The sequence below is a fragment of the Perca fluviatilis genome, chromosome 10 (assembly GCF_010015445.1).
Source record: "Perca fluviatilis chromosome 10, GENO_Pfluv_1.0, whole genome shotgun sequence".
Classification (NCBI taxonomy): domain Eukaryota; kingdom Metazoa; phylum Chordata; class Actinopteri; order Perciformes; family Percidae; genus Perca; species Perca fluviatilis.
In genome coordinates, this window is record NC_053121.1 from 33,232,333 (window position 1) to 33,251,390 (window position 19,058).

The 19,058-nt window shown below is 41.3% G+C and overlaps 1 protein-coding gene across 4 annotated transcripts in view; it reads right to left on the minus strand.

The window, feature by feature from the left end:
• The window catches only part of LOC120567091 (complexin-1-like), a 59,079-nt gene extending 42,203 nt beyond the window's left edge, over window positions 1-16,876 (minus strand). Inside the window, exons 1-2 of one of the 4 annotated variants that reach the window (XM_039813897.1) lie at window positions 16,580-16,876; window positions 15,395-15,513 (exon numbers count right to left, since the gene is read on the minus strand). In XM_039813897.1, the coding sequence (XP_039669831.1) occupies window positions 15,395-15,425 (31 nt within the window). In that variant the 5' untranslated portion in view covers window positions 15,426-15,513; window positions 16,580-16,876. Of the gene's footprint in view, window positions 1-15,394; window positions 15,514-15,669; window positions 15,695-15,921; window positions 16,156-16,579 lie in introns of those variants that run through there. The other 3 variants (XM_039813898.1, XM_039813899.1, XM_039813900.1) reach the window with 3 other exon arrangements.
• Window positions 16,877-19,058: the final 2,182 nt, after the last annotated feature.

Here is a 19,058-nt window from a genome sequence, read left to right on the forward strand (position 1 = left end):
TAACTGCCACAGTAATGGACTGCCATCATTCGATTAGATTATATGTTGTGACTATGACTTGAATAAACAGAAATATACTAGACATACATGAACACTGAAGCCAACAATAGACTTTTGGTAACAGAAAACAAATGATCTGCACTCACATAGATCTATTCTACAGTAGCAGGAACCGATGTTGGTCTGCTAAGTGCCAGTGATCTACAGCAGCAGCATCATTCATTATTTGTCTGAGACAGTGACTCATATCAAACCTGCATGAAACCTTGGAAGCACTGCCATTAGCTTCTCCAGTCCATTAGCTGCTGTGCTCTGCAAGTCACACTACAATGGTAGACCATTTGTGCTTGGTTTTACCTCTCATTTAATATCAAAAGTGATACTTTTAGTGGTTTGTGCAACTTGGGAGGTAGGAAACATCTGAGAGTTACTTGGGAAGTAATTAATTAAGAAGCAATCAACATGATAAAGAACACAGTTTTGGATACAGTTTTGTTATGCACAGGGTTCGAAATGACTTAGGACTCTTGGGGGGTCCCCTAAAATGTAATTATAAAAAATACTGAAGACTACCTTGCTACACTATATACTGCAGGCAAAATTATATTGACATATTTTGAAGGTGGGATAATGGTCTTGGGATGTTTTTCATGGTTTGGGCTAGTCCCAGTATTGTAGTGGTGTCTGGAGAAGTGGATTGGCTATAATCTAACAGGTAACCCTCTAATTCTGGAGCAACAAAGTTACAGCACCTTATATAAATCCCTGACATGACAAAGTGGATAACAGGTCATTCTTTCCTTGAGCAAGGAAGTTAACTAAGTTACCTAAATCCACCAGGTGTACTCATTATGGCAGCACCATGCACCTTCAAAGGGTTTGATCAAATACAAATGGCATTTCTCATCCCTTATGTTAATGGAATTTGTAAAACAACTAGCCGCTGGATTGAATAATAATGATGTCTATAAAGACTGTACCTACATTAGATGGTTTACTTTGTTTTAAAGTAGTCAATCTATAACCTGAACTAAAATGTAATAATAATGTAATAACTATAACAATAACAATAACTTATTTCACCAGTAAATTGCTGTTTAACCCCAGATGGGAAAAGGGTATTTTACAAATACTGTGAATGCACCACGAGGCTACCTGTTTTAAGTGAATGCACCGTCTGTGTTGTTTAATTCCGACAACGGCAGCTGCGAGTGAATGCACCGTCTGTGTTGTTTAATTCCGACAACGTCATCTGCAAGTGAACGCACCGTCTGTGTTGTTTAATTCCGACCATATAAACATACTGTATATCTATGAATTGCGACAACGGTTTAATTCCGACCATATAAACATACTGTACATCTATGAATTGCGACAACGGCAGCTGCTGCGCTGCAGTGCAGACTGTTACATCCCGCTGTTGAAGTCCTCCACAGTGAAATACAGTCACACTTTACACTGTTTAACGTTAGCTGTCAGCACTTTACCGGTGTTTAATCCAGCTGCTAGCTAAAGGTAGGCTAACGTTACATGCTGTCAGGTGTAGTGTAAAGTCAACCACCGAAATGAGGCACCGAAACTTTCGTTCTTATTCGGTCTCATTACTACCGTTTACGTCGGCACCAGTTCCCTATTGGCACCGAGTTTCGGTACCCAACCCTACTGGACAATTAGGTTGTTATGCTAGCTTTGAATAACTAGTCTAACTGCTATATGTCTGCTGTTAGCTGGCAGATTATTTGGCTTCATACCTATGCTTCATACACATACAGCTAGCAAGAAACGTTGACAAACGCACTCTAATCATTACGTTACACTGGGTATCTAAGTTAGTTAATGCAACTTTTGATATAGGAACACCAACTCCAAATATTTTACTATAATAAGTAGGGGTGTGACGAGACGCTTACTCCACGAGACGAGACACATCACGAGATTGGGTTCACGAGAACGAGACGAGACGAGATTTTTCAAAAAAATTTAAAGAAATCCTCAATGATGAAATATATGAATGGAAAATTGTTTTTTTATTCAACTGAAAAATCACAAAATGCAAAACAATTTAGGTGCATTTTGAAATCAACTATTAATGATTAATGTTATTTAACTTTTTTTGTTACTATTTTAATGAATTATATGCAGTAAAGGACGTGCAAAATGTTTTGTATAAACTCTACCAACTGGCTTCTGCCCTGTACAATTTCACATGAGAAATCTAACTCCTTTCCACAAATCAAACATAAAAAATAAATGTGTGGAGGAGTCGCCGAAATCCGACATTTTCCACCACAGAAAATGGCCTCCTATCAGCTGCAATGAAAACGCCTATGTCCCTCGTTATTGCCGTGGCTCTTGCACTTAGCGGTGGCAGAGATGCAAAGGCTTTTAGAGTTGTTTGCCCTTTTAATGTTTTCGTGCTTGGGTGCAGTAGTTAGTAGAGAGCTGTGGTGGTGCTGTAAGTGTTTTTGCATAGTGCTTCGTGTTAGCCGGTTATACGGCATTTTTTCTTACAATGTTTACATATTGTGTTCGTGTTGTCTGTCACTCTTTCGCCGTTTATTATTTCCGCGGGAAAACCAAAATGTTGCCACACAAATGATTTAAAAGTGGCAGGGGGATCTTCAATAGTAATTTCACGCTCCATCACGCTGACATCACTCGCCTCACGAGACAACTTTTCACCTCCGACGGAAATCTCGTCACGTTTTCGCCTCGAGATCTCGGTAAAACGAGATCTCGTCACACCTCTAATAATAAGCAATTATTATGGAGATGTAAAAACATTATCGAAGCACTTACAGGATTTTCATTAGGGATTTCACTCTTTGTGAGGCTTCGTTTTTTGCCGCGTTCAACAATAACATACGTGTCTGCGCCATAGACTGTACTGTATGTGCCGGAGGACCACAACAACAATCTGTGATGCTATTAGCTGCCCTGATTGCTGCCCAATTGCGCTAGGAAATAAATAAATAATTGTTATAAATATAAAACGTCACTAAAGACCTATAATTTTCACAATCATTTTTAATGTTAAAAATATTTGTCGGGGACCCCCCAAAATCTAAAAATAAATTCTTATAGGGGGTCCCTAATGACTTATGGGGGGTCCGGGACCCCCCCAGACCCCCCTCATTTCGAACCCTGGTTATGCACAAACTAGGATTAAAACTAATGATATTCATGGCAGGGTTGGATCAGTGGGTAGAGCAGGCGCACATATACTGAGAGGTTTATGCCTCGACGCAGAGGTCCAGGGTTCGAATCTGACCTGTGATGATTTCCTGCATGTCTTCCCCCTCTCTCTCCCCTTTCTCACCTAGCTGTCCTATCAATAAAGGCGGAAAAGCCCCAAAAAATATTCTAACTGACATTTCAGGTACACTCACTTGTGTTCCTTGTCCTGTTAGACTCTGTTGTTCCCAGATCTCAGCAATTCAATTGGTGAATGATACTGTTCATAGCTGATAAGAACAGTTTTTAACTACGAAACTAAGACCATAGTTGTAAAAGAAGGAAAAAAACAACCTTTTCAGATGCATTGCTACTTCCCACTTAATCCCACCCACACAGCTGGCTGGATGTGGCTGGAAGGAGGCCAGCTGGTGTTGTTATAGATTCTTGGCATTGATCTCACAAATGTATGTGCTGTTAATGTTCTGCCAACAAACCTGTAAGATACGACACCGTTTACTGTCCAAGCCATTTCAGTTATAAAAGGTTTCTACCTCATTTTAACTTAAATCATTATAAAGACACGACTAAGGACAAATCAGCTACTTACAGATGTATGTACGGATTGTGTCAAAATACAACTCTTAACATTTCTAGCTGCAATATTTTATATTATATTTGAAAATGGTCAGGTGAGATCCATTGAAAGTTGGATCATAAAATAATAACACTGGGGAGAATCAACTGCAAATTTCAGTAAAAAAGACCATAATAATCTGATCACTGCATGCATGTATTGTTCAGCGAGACACGTGCGCACGCACACGCACAAGCACAAGCACATACACATACACACACACAGTCCGGAGGATGCTCCACAATACTAATGTGTGCTATCCAGTCATCCCTCTCACTGCAGTGTATAGTTAAGTGTCATGCAGCCTTATTGTACGCTATTAACTGCATTCTAGGTCAAAGCGTGAATCGGAACTAAACATCAGCTCTCACGCAGAACAGCATCTCGAACTCCACAGCTATGCAGGTCAAGTGTTTTGATTTCCTGAACTCCCCACCAAGATCAGGAAGATTCTACGTGGAGACGTTATTAGCACCGACGTGCAAAAGTATTGATGTGTTGGGTGTTTAGGTTCAGAGAGGATTTGTCTGCACGAATTGACTGATCGGGATTGCACCTTGTTAGTGTGTGTCTGTAAGTGTGCACGTGTGTTTTTTTTTCATTCAATGGCAATGTGGTAATGACATTTAGTCTGTGACATAAAATCACTCAGCAGTTCACACAAGGTGAAGGTATAAATAAGGTATCAGGAAAAACTTAAAAATATACTGTATAGTTTTATACTTTTATTTTTTTTTTAATTTAATTTCATTTTATTGTTTATTTTTACAGGGACAATGCACAATTAAGAGTAATTGCACCAGAGTTAGCTAATAGCTAGTTTACATCTGCTGTCCCTGGGCAGGTAAACAAATAAAATAACATACATTACATATACACCATATAAGACATCACAATACATACATATCCAGGAATGAATGTCTATTTAGAATTATTATATTAACTATATGGCATCAGTATAGCTAGCTATAAAAAGGAAAGGAATCGTATGTAGTGATGAACCCACACAGTACAGCCACACAATAGTATCACTATTATTATACATATATTAGTGATTTAACCATTTGACTGTGTGGGTTGGAGAAAATACCACCCTTGCTTGGACAGTGTGAAACCATACTGTAACCTGAAATGTCATTTATTCTTTGCAAACATTTGGTATTTTCGCTTTCCATGTGGCAAATACAGATGTACATTCAGCTATTTAAGGTAGCTATTCTTCTCATTCCTCTCCTGTTCTTGCAACTGTTTCCATACGGAGAAAACTCCAGGGACTTTTCATGTGGGAACGAAAAGCTTTGAGTGACAGCTCCGTCAGCCACATGGGGATTCCCTCGGGAGTTGATGGACTGCCCGCCCCCTGGCAGGCTGTTGCAGGGCAGAAAACCCCCACAGGTTGGAGAATGTCAATCAACTGCAATTTTTATATAAGAGAGAAATATAGTTCAGCTGATAATTTGAATGACTTAACCCTTGTGTTGTCTTCCTTTCGACCATGAAAAAAACTCTTTTGTTGTCCATTCTCAACGTTTTTGTTGCTTTTTTCACAGTTTTTTTTACATTTTGGTCTCTTCTTACAACATTTTTGTAGCTTTTGTCAAGTTTTCCAGTGACGTTTCTGTCACTTTTGTTGACGTTTTTGACACTTTTTATCAAGTTTTATTTTTTTATGTTTTTATCATTGTTTTTTTTTGCTTTTTCCACACAAAAGATTACGCTATTACCAACGTTTTGTCTCTTTTTTACACAGGGTCAAATTTGACCCGAGGACAACATGAGTGTTAACTTTGGCTTTTCTATTTGAACATTTTTCAAGATAAATTTTTATCAAACTTGTTTACTTTTTTCAAGCTATTTTCAAGCTTGAAGTGTATAGGTAAAGTACAGAAGAACCTTTAGCTGTTTTAGCATTATTTTTTACATTCAGACAAAAGCTAGAATTTTTAATTCCTACTATTGAAAAGGACTAGATTAGGACAGGCTTTAGTCTTGACCTGGTTTATACTCTATTGAGAAACAAGATGAAACTGCCAACCGAGGACTTTGATTTACTGTTTAGATGGTATTGATTGTTTGCAACTGTGAGCATGAATCACATGGCTGCTGCAAATAGGACATGTGTGCTCCAAACAGTCCCAGAACCAACCCGGATTAAAAGAAAATCCTTTCCTTTCTCTTTTTAATTCATGACAATAGTCCTGACTGTCCAAGCCTAAGGGGGCTTCAAACTAGATCTTTCGGACACGGCTGCTCCTGAAGACAGTGGTCTGTAACTTCAGTTTCAGAACATCCCTGAAGGTCAGTCGCCGTCACTTCACCATGATTATAACACAAACAACACACACAGAATGACACGAAGACCTTCAGGGTGAGTTGCTGGACCATGATGACAAATAAGATATCAATACATCAATCATCTTCAGGCTGGCATGTTGGAGGCCATGTGTTTGTGAAGAAAAGGTATCTGGAGTACTCTTTTTCCTTTTTAATGGTGTTTTTGACAGCTCAGAGGTGTAATCCTTTTCCTTGTTAGATGACAATGAGCCTTGTCTCCTGCCAATAGATTTCTACCTAACCATATTATCATACTGGGAACTTTATATCCACATTTCCATTGACTGACCTATTTTAAAATTAGATATGTGAAATGTTACATATTTGGCTGACTCTGCTGTTGGCTGATTAAAAAAGTAGGCTTAGTGAGCATAAAGAAACTGCAAATGCATGTTGTTGTGCAACCCTATGTTGTGCAATGACAATAAATTAAACCTTAAAATCAGACACAAATGGGCACCCGGGTAGCTCAGTTGGTACAGTGTGCGCCAATATGAAGAGTTTTACTCCTCAACGGAAAGGCCCAGGGTTTGAGTCCGACCTGCGGCAGTTTCCTGCATGTCTTCCCCCTCTCTCTCCCCTTTCATGTCTGTCCTGGTGATTAAAGGCGAAATGCCCCAAAAAAAATAAAAAAAATAAAAAAACATTTACAATTAGACATAATTAAACATTTCAATCATGAAAATGAAGTCTTCAACTCACAGTCAAATATTTTAATGCAGCTCGAAGCCAAGTTTTGGTTCACAAATTTTTTCCAAAGGAAGGCTCTACACCATAAATGATGAAAAAAGAAAACCTGTTGTACAGCGTAGGTGTCTAAAGAGGGAAGACATCATTAATGCACATCACTTTATCAGGATTACATTGCCTCCCTTCTTGGCTCATTTCTCTGAAATTGTGTTCAAATAGGCTGATATCTGCCATAACACATTATTCTTTTATGCCAAGTCAACTGAAAGCCAGTTAAGTGTAAAGAAACTCATTTGAATTGCTCACAGAGACTGCTCACCCATGCGCAAAGCTTGTATATGAAATCCAGCAGGAAGCGTGTGTCATATATATATATATATATAAATTACACATCATGTTATCGAAGCTTGTAAGGTGTGATACGTACGTTGGTGGCCTGAAATGAATATGCACACAAAAAGCATTTTGCAAGAATTGTGGGGGAAAGAAGCAATATTTGAGACACAAAAGGAATCTGTTTCCTAAGTAGAGGGCTAAAGGGCATTAATAACATGTTGTAATATCACAGTCCCGCTGATGGGAGTCTGCTGCTGCATAAAAATCCCATTTCAGCTTCACATGGCCATGTTTCCATTGTTTTAATCAAAGCTTAATATAAAAAGAAAAATGATGACGTTTTCACAATCAACTCTAGTAGCTGTACAAAGGCTGTGTGTGTGTGTCTGTGTGTGTGTGTGTTCCACAGCTCTTTTAAAAAGACAGTCCACATCAGCCTAAATAGCAGAGAATGGACAGAGCAAGATGAAGAGAGGGCAGAGAGGAGGAGAGAAAAAAAAGAAGATGAAAAGGACAAAGAGAGGGAGAGGATGAGCAAACAGGTACGACATGCGGAAGATGGCATGTAAAAGCCACTGATTTAAAAATGTGGGTTTTTGAGGGAGGGGACATGTACATCAGGGTTAAGAAGCATCAGATTTGAAAACACAAAAGAAATCCAGACAGTAGACACAAAATTACAAATGGCTCTGTAATTCCCTCTTTGAACAGGTAAACAAATAACAGCCCATATACCCAGCGGGGATGGAAGGTCACACAAGAGTAAAAAATCTCCATATAGCCTTCAGGGTTCTCCAGGTAATCCTAATTAATCCTTTAGGATAATTATGTTCCATCTCCTATGTGACCGCACAACCACAGCAAAGGGAATTGCCTCATACAGTATACTGCATATTACATTTTCACAGTTACACTATCAATATAAAGCACGAGACCCACACTAGTTTACCATATGCACTGTATGTGTGTAAATGTACTACGCAGTAGGCACTTGGAGAGGTTTTAAACTGTTTATCCCTCTACTAGAGTTTCTGACGGTATAAAATTCAAGATCTGTCTCTGTTTATTCTGTGGGTAATATTATCCCACATCCAGATCAATTCCATGAATCCATTCGGTCTGTTCTCAAAATATTATGGCAATATATTCGAAGGGCAGCTGCGGCCTCAAAGTTAGAAACGTGGCTTGTAACTGATGGGTCCTCGATTCAGCACATTTGAGGGACCCCTGAGCAAAACCACTCAACCTCCATCCAGTGAAGCTGTCCAGTGCCAACAGATCATCTAGAGAAGCATCTGTGCTCAATAAACCTGTTGTTTGTTTATCTGTGCAGCAATTTTGCTCAAAATATGCACTTACAAAAGCAGCGATACCTGACATGGATCAAAAAATTTAAACTAACAATCATGAAGAGGAATTCAAATCTGAAAATGATTGACAGCAGTGTGACTTTTCTTTTCGTTTTAGTCCCTCAGCTTCCTGACTCAGGGTGTATGTGTATGCGTCTTGCCCAAATGCTCTGCAGTTCATCCACTATAATTATCCAGTGTTATTTTCGGTTGACTCACAGAAGTTGGTCTTCTTAGAGAATCTTTACGTGTGTCCAGTAGATGTGTGTCAAAGGCTCAAATGCAGGCTGCACTGTCTGTATTGCTGTGGTTCTCCCAACATTGCATTAGCGTTCCCCTGCTGTGGGTTTCAACCGAGCCGGAGCTCTGTCGCATCCCACTGATTACGACTGTTGTGTGTGTGTGTGTGTGTGTGTGTGTGTGTGTGTGTGTGTGTGTGCGTGTGTGTTCTTGTTTGACTACATTCGTGGGGTCCAAAAACCAGGAGTCCAGTATACTTGTGGGGTCCTAACAGCTTTGTGGGGCCAAAATGCTGTACTCCACAAGTTTAAAGGGCTGTTTGATGGTTAAGACTTGGTTGTAGGATTAGGGATAGAATTAGGTGATGGTTATGGTGAGGGTAAGGGTTAAGGTTAGACATTTAGCTGTGATGGTTAAGGTTAGGGTAAGGGGCTAGGGAATGCATTATGTCAATGACGGGTCCCCACAAAGATAGTGAGACGCACTGTAGTGTGTGTGTGTGTATCTGTGTGTGTGTGTGTGTGTGTGTGTGTGTATGCATGTGCTTGGCTTTGTTTAACTGCACATCAGTGGGTTTGAATTAGATGTGTTTGCCCTGGTGGTGTGTGTCAGTGTTGACGTTTTTGTGTGTTGCTCTCCAATTTTCTGTTTTTCTATGTGGTTGTGTTAGCATCATCTCCGTCTTACTTGGGCACACACACGGATACACAGGCATGCGCCGCATGCACGCAACACACAGCATCATCTCCGTCTTTACTTGGGCACACACGGATACACACGCCACACACGCACACACGCACGCACACACGCAGACACGCACGCACACACGCACACACACAGCATCATCTCCGTCTTACTTGGGCGCACACACAGATACACACGCACACACGCACACAGCATCATCTCCGTCTTACTTGGGCACACACACGGATACACACGCACGCACGCACGCACGCACACACACACACACACACACACACACAGCATCATCTCCGTCTTACTTGGGCACACACACAAATACACAAGCGCGCGCACACACACACACACACACACACACACACAGAAACACACACTTTATCATCTAATGCCAGCTAAAGCCGACTACTAAGGCCCGCCCTAGTCCCCGTCTGTTTGTCACACACTTTACTGCTCTCTCTCTCTCTCTCTCTCTCTCTCTCTTCTCTCTCTCTCTCGCTCTCTCTCTCTTTCCCTCTCTTGTCACACACAAGCAAATATTGAATCACACACACATACACAAACAAACACACGCACACAGACAGTCCCAGTCTCCCCTATTGCTGCCTGATTGAGGTTTCCTTGCCTCGCCCTTTAGATGCTGTAATCATTAGAGGAGGAAAGAAAGGAAAGGAAAGGAAAATTGAAGGATGGGAGAGTAAAAGGGGGATAGAGAGAGTGATGGAGTAAAGGTAGAGAGGGCGGAGAGCTGTGTTGGTAGGGAGGGGAGTGATGAACAGAGAGCAAAAGACGGTGGAATAAAGGTAGTACAAAACATGACTAAAGATAAGGAAGGCTAGAGGGAGGAGTTTAGAATATAATGACGAATGAAGGGATGATAGAAGTAGGGGAGGAAAATGGAGAAAGAGAGAAACTCTGAGGCTGCAGAAGGCAGAAAACATCTCCCATTAAACGGAGATTACAGCTTCTGCCAGTCCAGAGTGCAGCCTGACTTTACAACCTCTGCCATCAGCCGCTGATGACATAACATCCCGTTTAAAAGATCAATTTGTCACTTTTTATCTCCTCCTACACCTCAATTCTTCTCCTCCTCCTCCTCCTCCTCTTCCACCAAGACTGAGGGCAGAGATGCTAGAGGAGGAGGAAGAAGGAGGAGGAGGAGGAGTTGGAGGTGCAGTTTCATCGAGAGAAAGAGGTGAGAAAGGTGACTTCTATTTAGGAGATTTTTTAGATGATGTCATCCCCTCCCCTCTCTTCCTGCATGGTTCCCCGTTTCGTGCATTAAAAGACCTACACACACTGACAAACACAAAGAAATTGCTCTAACTGCCCGGCAGACTGAACCAACTCCTCATTTGTCCTTGCTTTTCTCCCTACATGTCACCGATAAGCTATGGCCATTGGTTCTAAATCTCTGGTTTAAGGACTCCAACAGTCGTTGAACTGGTTCTATGGGGTTTGATTTTATTCACTACAGATTAAAGGATCAGACAGGTATATATATATGCTTAAAACGTTTATCTGCAAACCATATATTTCATATTGGTGCAGACCATTTTCCATGTCATTAACTTGACTCAATGACTGGTGATAATTGATGGGGAGATAAGGATAAGATTTCAAAACGACTGTGCTGCAGATGTATTTACATTTTTGTAATTTTTCTTATTAATTTTAATTTATAGGCCCTCCATTCCCACAAAGGTTTTCACTTTGATTCTGACTGATCGGATCTCTGCTCAGTTTGAAGTTGGCCATAGCTGTGCTGGGAATTGTGTGAGGTTACCAAAACTCATATACTAAAAACACATGTGTGAGGGGGTGTCAAGGGCTTTTAAGTGTTCACCGAAGTGGATTACCCGTCTTCAGAACGTTTCCAGACCCTGCCAGTTGATTTTAACATCTTGTCATCAATGAAATGAATGGAAACCAACAGCTGCATGAAAGGTAGGCTTGATTGGAAAGTATAATGTCCTGGTCACATCAAAAAGAGGCACAGTAAAGTTTATCGCCAAATATGTGTTGCAAGAAGCTTGGTGACGGAGTGACAGCTTGCGGTGCTAGTTGGTGAACTACCAACAACAAGATTACAGCTAATACGCCAGCCTGCTGGGTACATGTTAGCGCTAGTCAGTCAAAATTCTCCAAGCTAGTTGGCTGGCCAAATTTCCAATCGAAGTTGAATTCAATGTCTAAGGCTAGCATGGACATACAGCATATAAACCATGCTAGCAAACTGTTAACATGGTGATTCCATTGAAATACATAGATTTTGCTGAACATTTGTGTTTTTTAAATACTTGTTTAACCACAGCCAGGATTACAGGTATGCATAGTTATATATACAGTATTTGTATTTGTTGTTGTTTGTTGTTACCAACAGCGCACAAAATAGTATTTGCCTGGGTGCAGTTACACTTAAATCCATATGATTAGTAGTGAACTAGTCTATATCCACGACGTTCCACTTTCAGGATTTCTCCGGTGCTGCCGGAAATTCCCCTGGATCACGCTCCGGTGGATTTCTGAGGACTATGGTTAACTGCACCTCAGATCTCTGCAGGGTAAATCCAGACAGCTAGCTAGACTATCTGTCCAATCTGAGTTTTCTGTTTTCTGTTGCGTGACTAAAACAACCTTTGAACGTACACGCGTTCCACCCAAACAAGTTCCTTCCCGAGGCTATTTTGCAGAGACACCGTGGCTCTGTCAGGCACTTAGTGCCGCCCATGATTATGATTGGCTTAAAGAAATGGCAATAAACAAGAGCACGTTTTTCTCCCATCCCGGAATTCTGTGTGGAGTAGCCAGACCCTCCTCCGCAGCGCTGTGGAGGAAGGTCTGGCAATGTCAAACTAGTGGTGAACCAGCTAAAACAACCAGCATGGTCTTTTCTTATATCGCGGATTGTTAACAGACTCTTAACGCTCTCCTCAGATGAGCCATTCATCTCCTGAGAGGGGTCCTTGACATGAAAAACTTTGGGAACTTCTGATCTATGACTTGCATTTCAAAGGCTGAAAGGGCATGGATGACAGAGAGGAGCCCTTTCTTTGTGCCTTGGCGAGACGACCTTGCCCTTAACTGCACAAAACAGACAGAATACAAATCACAGCCTAGATGGGAGCAGATGGAGTGTGAGTTTCTCCTCAGAGCGCACAGAGAGAGAGAGAGAGAAGTGAGATAATAGCCCACAGCTAATCCACTGAACTCCGAAACTCATTACTCCTTAAGAAGAAAACAAAAAAACCTCACTCCCCAAGACGGAAAGAAATACTCTGCTTAAGGTCTTGGCACAAACTGCCTGGTTTTCCTCATGTGTAAAATTTCTTTTATGCACAGTTGAACGGATTTGACTCGTCTTCATTCACGAGGAGCTTTGTGCGAGCCTAGTGATGGGCACCTGCGCTAACACACCCACCAGCAGTGAGCCACACACATGCACGTCTAAATACATGATTAACACACAGCTACTGTACCTGACACAAGCAAACCGAACACACCCGCAGAGACCAGCAGCCTTAAAGCAACAGGCCAGAGTGTTGTTAAGTTTAAGCTCCTTAACTAAAGAACATGTAGACAGTTTTTCTGACCATTTATTTTAATTCAGGCTGTAAAATGTTATATCGTTGGATGTATTCTTCCCACCATTCTGGTTACTATTGGTTTGCATTAATTTTTATATGATACAAAAATGTATTGGCAGACTCCTGACACTTGCTTTTGTTGTGTACTCCATCACAATGATTATCTAATGACTTCCTGGAACCAAAGATCATTTTTGTGAATTCAATTCCCAATTTGCAGCATACTCGACTGTATATACAAGAGAAGAAGAGTTGCAATCAGGCCTATCTTGTCCTGTGAAAATGTAAACATTGGGAAAAGGGAGTAGGCAGTACAATGCAGCAGCATTGTGTATCGCTGAAATAATGAGAAATGCCTGCCCAACCGACAACATGACAGCTTCATCCAAAATTCTTTCAGAGTAAGTTTACAGCAGGAGTCCCAAAGTAGACAGCACTTATTATGAAATAACTTAAGCGTAACACCAATGACAGACACACGTTTCTGTGTCCAGAGGATGATGGAGCTTCACATCCAGCAGCTGTTTAATGAAGTGGATAATATGCTAGGGCTGTGCAATTAATCAAATTCTGATCGCGATTTCGAATTTGGCTCCTAACGATCAGAAAAACAATGTAATTGAGAAAAATGATTATTTTGCACATTACGTTTTGCAAGTAAACCCTTATTTTGCTTTGTATTCTGAATGACACGCTTTCGCCCCTCCCGAAGGCTAAACTCACTCAGCCAATGGTCAGCAAGCTCCTGTTTGGGGTATCTGGTGGCATTTATAAAGCAGGGCAAGTGAAGATAGCAGTGAGAGAGAAGAAGCGTTTGGTGAACATGAAGGGGAGAGCAAATTCTGTCATCACTGTTTTTTAAGTGCAATAAATGCAACATCTTTCCAAAAGTCAATTAGTAATCGTGGTAAATAATCATGATTTCAATATTGACCAAATAATTGCGATTATGATTTTTTTCCATAATCGAGAAGCTCTATCATGTTCGCCCCATGCTTTAACATCTGTACCTGCGGCACTGTACAGATTTGCTGCGTCATGACCTCATATCCTACACCCCCTCCAGAGAAACAGTGTCGACTGCACATGCCACAATAAGTCATGCAATAAACAACAAGCGGTCAAGCAGGGTGTGTGAGTGTGTATGTGTAGCAATTTGTTGAGTTAGTGCACCTGCTGCAGTGCAATGTCAATAAACTGAATGGGAAGGTTATCCATGAACCAATTAGGATTTATTTGAATCAAAGTGATGACAAATCTGGGATTATTTTTTTATGTCAATCAAATCTGATCAAACCACACAGTTTAGGACTGTTAAACTCTTAATAAATAATAATAATATATATTTTTTTATCTTTTAACTTGTTTATTTAGTCATGAATATGTATTGCTATGGGGAAAAACTTACGATTTGAAAACAAGTTTTCAGGGGCTTTAAGCCTTATAAATACAGAAATTATTTTCAGTGCAGATACACACTGTCTGATGCTGTCCTGACGGCACCACCAACAGCAGACCAGGGTTGGATTTCCACTCTGCTCTGAGGGCTCGCTACGGACAAATCACAAAGCAGCGTCTCTGCTGTGTTCAAACCACTGAGGTCCTTTCACCTTCCACTGCACCATATGCATATTCATACATAATAACGAGTTCATATTCCTTAAAAATGCATTACTCTGTTATGATAATCTCATGTCCGGGGAGTTGTTGCAGCAACAGCAATTAGAAAATCATTCACATGCCTGCATGCTGGAATGACATTTTTGCAGATTAGATTCAGACTTAATTATCTTTTTCCCCATTCAGGTGGAAAATGTGTACTCAGCATGTCGAGATAAGACGCGCTGCAGCGTCCAGTCAAGAGGCGCCACTTAGAGTCTGGTTAATGGTAAGACTGAGCCACAGCTATAAGACCTGTTTAAACACCTCTTGGTAAACAGGTTGCGCTCACTAGAAAATGAAGTGCCCTTTGGCCACAGCGGTTTAGTCTACGTTACAAATCACCAGCCTGTTACAGTAAGCTGTACTCAGTGTGCCTCAGGGGCCAACTACGCCATGTGTGCAGCAAGCCAGCAGCAGATGTGAAAAAAGAAAGCATTCAGGGAAAGGAAGACAAAAAAGAAATGAAACAACAACTGACTTCCTCCACTGCAGATGACTGAAGGGAATAACGATGTGTGAATTTGTGCACCAAGACGTGAAATTGGGAAGGCACTGGATATCATAAAGTCTGACAGAAGTTTGCAGGAAAATAAAACCTCCAGGAAAAGCACAAACACCATCGCACTCACACACGCATATTATTCACACTCTGGGGTGCAACAGTCGGGGGAAAAAAAGGTCGGTCTTACCTCCCAACGCTTGTTTCATAACGAAATTCATGATGATGGCTTTTAATTCCCTGCCTTCCTTGTCCGAGCAATGTTACATTCAATCGTGACGGAAAAGTAGAAGTCCTTTGTAGCCAGATCTGGAAAAAAAAAAAAAAAAAATCAATAATCCTAATCTTCATAATCCTTAAATTTATAAACAAGACCTCAAAAGCAATGAACAATGAAACATAGTATACAGGAAGATTGGTCATGACTTGAAATGTGATAAGATAAGGAGGTCAGTATAAACTCACTTTACACGACTACAGACACACTGCCCATTAAATATGTAAAGAAGGTTGTGGAAATATTAAACATTCATTTCTCCACATTTAGCTCCAATTACAGCTTGCACGAAGTCAAACAGCCACATGTAGGCTTACAGAATCTGGATTTGTGTGTTAGGCACGTTTCTACAATGCGCCAATTGAAGGACACCAAGGTCAATGGTTCAAACACAACCTGAACACAACTGGGGGGGAAAAAAACAGTAAATCACCAAACACCTCGAATCTACAGACCAAGTCAGCAGCTATGGCTTAGCGTTTCCTCGCAAAATGTGACGCCTTTTTTAAGAAGCCCGGACAGTTGAGTGTTTAGTGTCAGGCACTGACGGGAGTACGTGTCACGACGATCGGTGATAACCTCTATGCGGCCGAGCTCTGCCCGCAGCCAAGCGAGTTTGGACAAAGTGCACGGTGCAAGTCCTCAGCTTGGCAGGGGACCGTCTGTTGTCACGCATGTGGACGCCGGACTAAACCACCGCTGAGTATTTTTCCTGATCATGTGGTAAAACTTTCCATCCTCCATTGGAGGAACATTGGACACAGCCATCCCACTCCGGCATAAAAAAAATAAATAAATAAAAAAAAATAAAAGCCGCTCAACTGTATAGTGCGTTAATTAGACAGCAATGCACACGGATGCATCAAGCTGATGTTTACAGCATAACATGAGTAGTGGACGTGCAGTAAATGTGTTCAAAATTCGACCTGGTTGTGCATTCGCGTGCAAAGAGACAGAGATGGTGTAAAGAAAAGCGGGAATATTACACATGCACTTCCTTGTTTGATCAGAGCCAGGTTTCAGCACCACCGCGAGTGGACAGCTCCTCTCAAACGTTGAATTGCATTGAAGCAACAGCAGCATCAAGCATCGATTTACCTCCGTCCGGCGACAGGCTGAAATCCTTCTCACACACTCACACACCAAACAAGGGATCAGAGAGCAGACAGAGCTTCAGCTTCAGCACTCTCCGGAACCAAGTTATCCTGCAGCAGCAGCAGCACAAGCTAATCTAACTGCTCGTCCCTTGCATCTCCGGCTCCCGGGGCTGGAAAAAAAAAGGACGTCCTTGGTGTCTCCTCCTGCTTGCTGTTTCGTCTTCCTGCTCACACACTCACTTACACAAACACACACACGGGCGCGTAGAGAGAAAGAGGAGGAGTAGAAAGGGGGTGGTGGTGGTGGTTTTTGGAGGGGGGAAGTAGCTGCCGTTCACACAGTCATGGGGAGAGAGAAACGTCCCACTAACGTCCTCCTGACCGATAGAGAGAGATCAATTATTCAGCCCTCACGCTGGCTGGCTGCTCCGTCCTACAGCCCCCCCCCCTTTTTCTGCAACGGGGAGAGGGACTCCTTTTACACTTAAAACGGTACTGCCAAATATAACAGAAATATGTTGTGTATGGGGTAAATGCTGGATGTCTTTTTGCTTTTCTGCACTGTCTCGTGTAATGTCTTGTGGTTGGCATTGGATGCGATGTGAAAAATCACAAAATGTTCCTATGTGGTTCCTTCCATGTTACCATGGCTGTGCTATTTCCTACACCATATTGTTATTTATTATATTTGACTTGTTACATTATGATATTTTTCTAGACATCAGGACATGTCAGTGGTGTGCATAAACTGTGTAAGAGCAGGGCTGAACTGAAAAAGAGGCACCTTTTCCTGATACCCGGGATGCTTCCCCTCTGACGCGACCTGAGGGGCAAAAATAAAGCATGGAAGTATTCTGTTATGGTCAAGCACCAAGACCACCCCTGTGGATGCCACTGAGGCTAATGCTACATGCAGACATTTCCAGCTGAGCAAAGCTGTTTAACCCTTTCACTTGGATTTCACAGCTATGTTTCAGGGTGGGCTGTACTCAGCTAGCTGCATCACTGTAGCACGGAAGAAAAATAAATAGAACACAGTATACGCCAATGACAATATTTTTCAGCCGCACCAAATTACAATCTTTTAGTAGGCTACTTTATTGTATAGCTGTTACAGGATTGCTTGAAGATTCCTTCGACGTAAATGTAAATGGACTGTATTTAAATAGCGCTTTTCTAGTCTTAACGACTCAAAGCGCTTTTACATAGCACAGGAACCATTCACCATTCACACACATTCATACGCTGTGGCCGAGGCTACCGTACAGGGTGCACAGGATAAACATTCACACACATTTACACACCGATGGCACAGCATCGGGAGCAATTTGTGGTTCAGTGTCTTGCCCAAGGACACTGTGACATGGGACTGCAGGGCCAGGGATCAAACCACCAACCTTCCGTTAACTAATCTAATTAATCTTTATCCATTTCTTTGTCTAGGCCTACATGTGAAAAACATGAATGTAGACAAACAGGGATGTTTAACCATTATATGAAGTCCAATTCTGATTGAATAATCATGCCGAAATCCATCCTTCTTTCCTTGCCTCCCTCCTCTTCTTTTCTTCCCTCTGTACTTCCGTTCTTCCTTCCCTATCTATCTTTACGGAAATCGCAGTTTGCCATAAGTAGTACTACACAGTCTGTGAAACAGTTGTATAATAGCTTTAGTGGGTCTTTAGAGTGTCTGAGATACTGACTCATGTTGGAAAGAGACCACAAGTTTTTAGGAGAAAGCCTGCCATGCAAACTGCAGCAAGGAGTTTAAAATATGTGTGCATTTACCAGACAGGGGAAGTCTAACATAACATGCTATTGAGTTGCATTATAGGAAATGTGGGATGTAGCATTGTTTGACCCATAGTAGTGTCTGATAGTCAGGATATCTCATCCTCAGTTGCATCAATTTTGATCTGTCTCTTGTAAGACTTCCAACATTGCAATACTAAATTAATATGGGTACCACTTTAATAGTAAAAAAAGTAATAGCTATGGTGGCGATTTTATTGTTTGTTAAAAAAAAGAAAAGTGAAAGTATTGTCACAATACAGAGCCATCACATTTTCCAAGATGTTATAAAAACCTGCACTTTTCACAGGATGCAGTACAAATGAACCAGAGTTAAAGCTATAGTCCGTAGTTTCTGTCTCCCCCATGAGGAATTCTAAGTAATGACAAAACCACTTTCAGCGCGTCCACATGATACAAGCCTCGTAACCGACTCTTCAGAAGAGGTCATTATCTTCGCTCAAGTTTCTGTGAGCGAAAGTCACCGGACAACACAATCTTCTGAACATAGTCATACTGAGAAATCCAGAGAGAGTTGTGTGGAGCTGATAGTCTTAACTAGCTTTGTAGCAACTCATTTGATAATGTCTTGAATTTCACGGACGCTTATTAATATCAAAAAGTTACGCACTAAAGGTTTAATAGATGAGAGATACGTTGACCTAGGGCTGGGCGATATGGAGAAAATC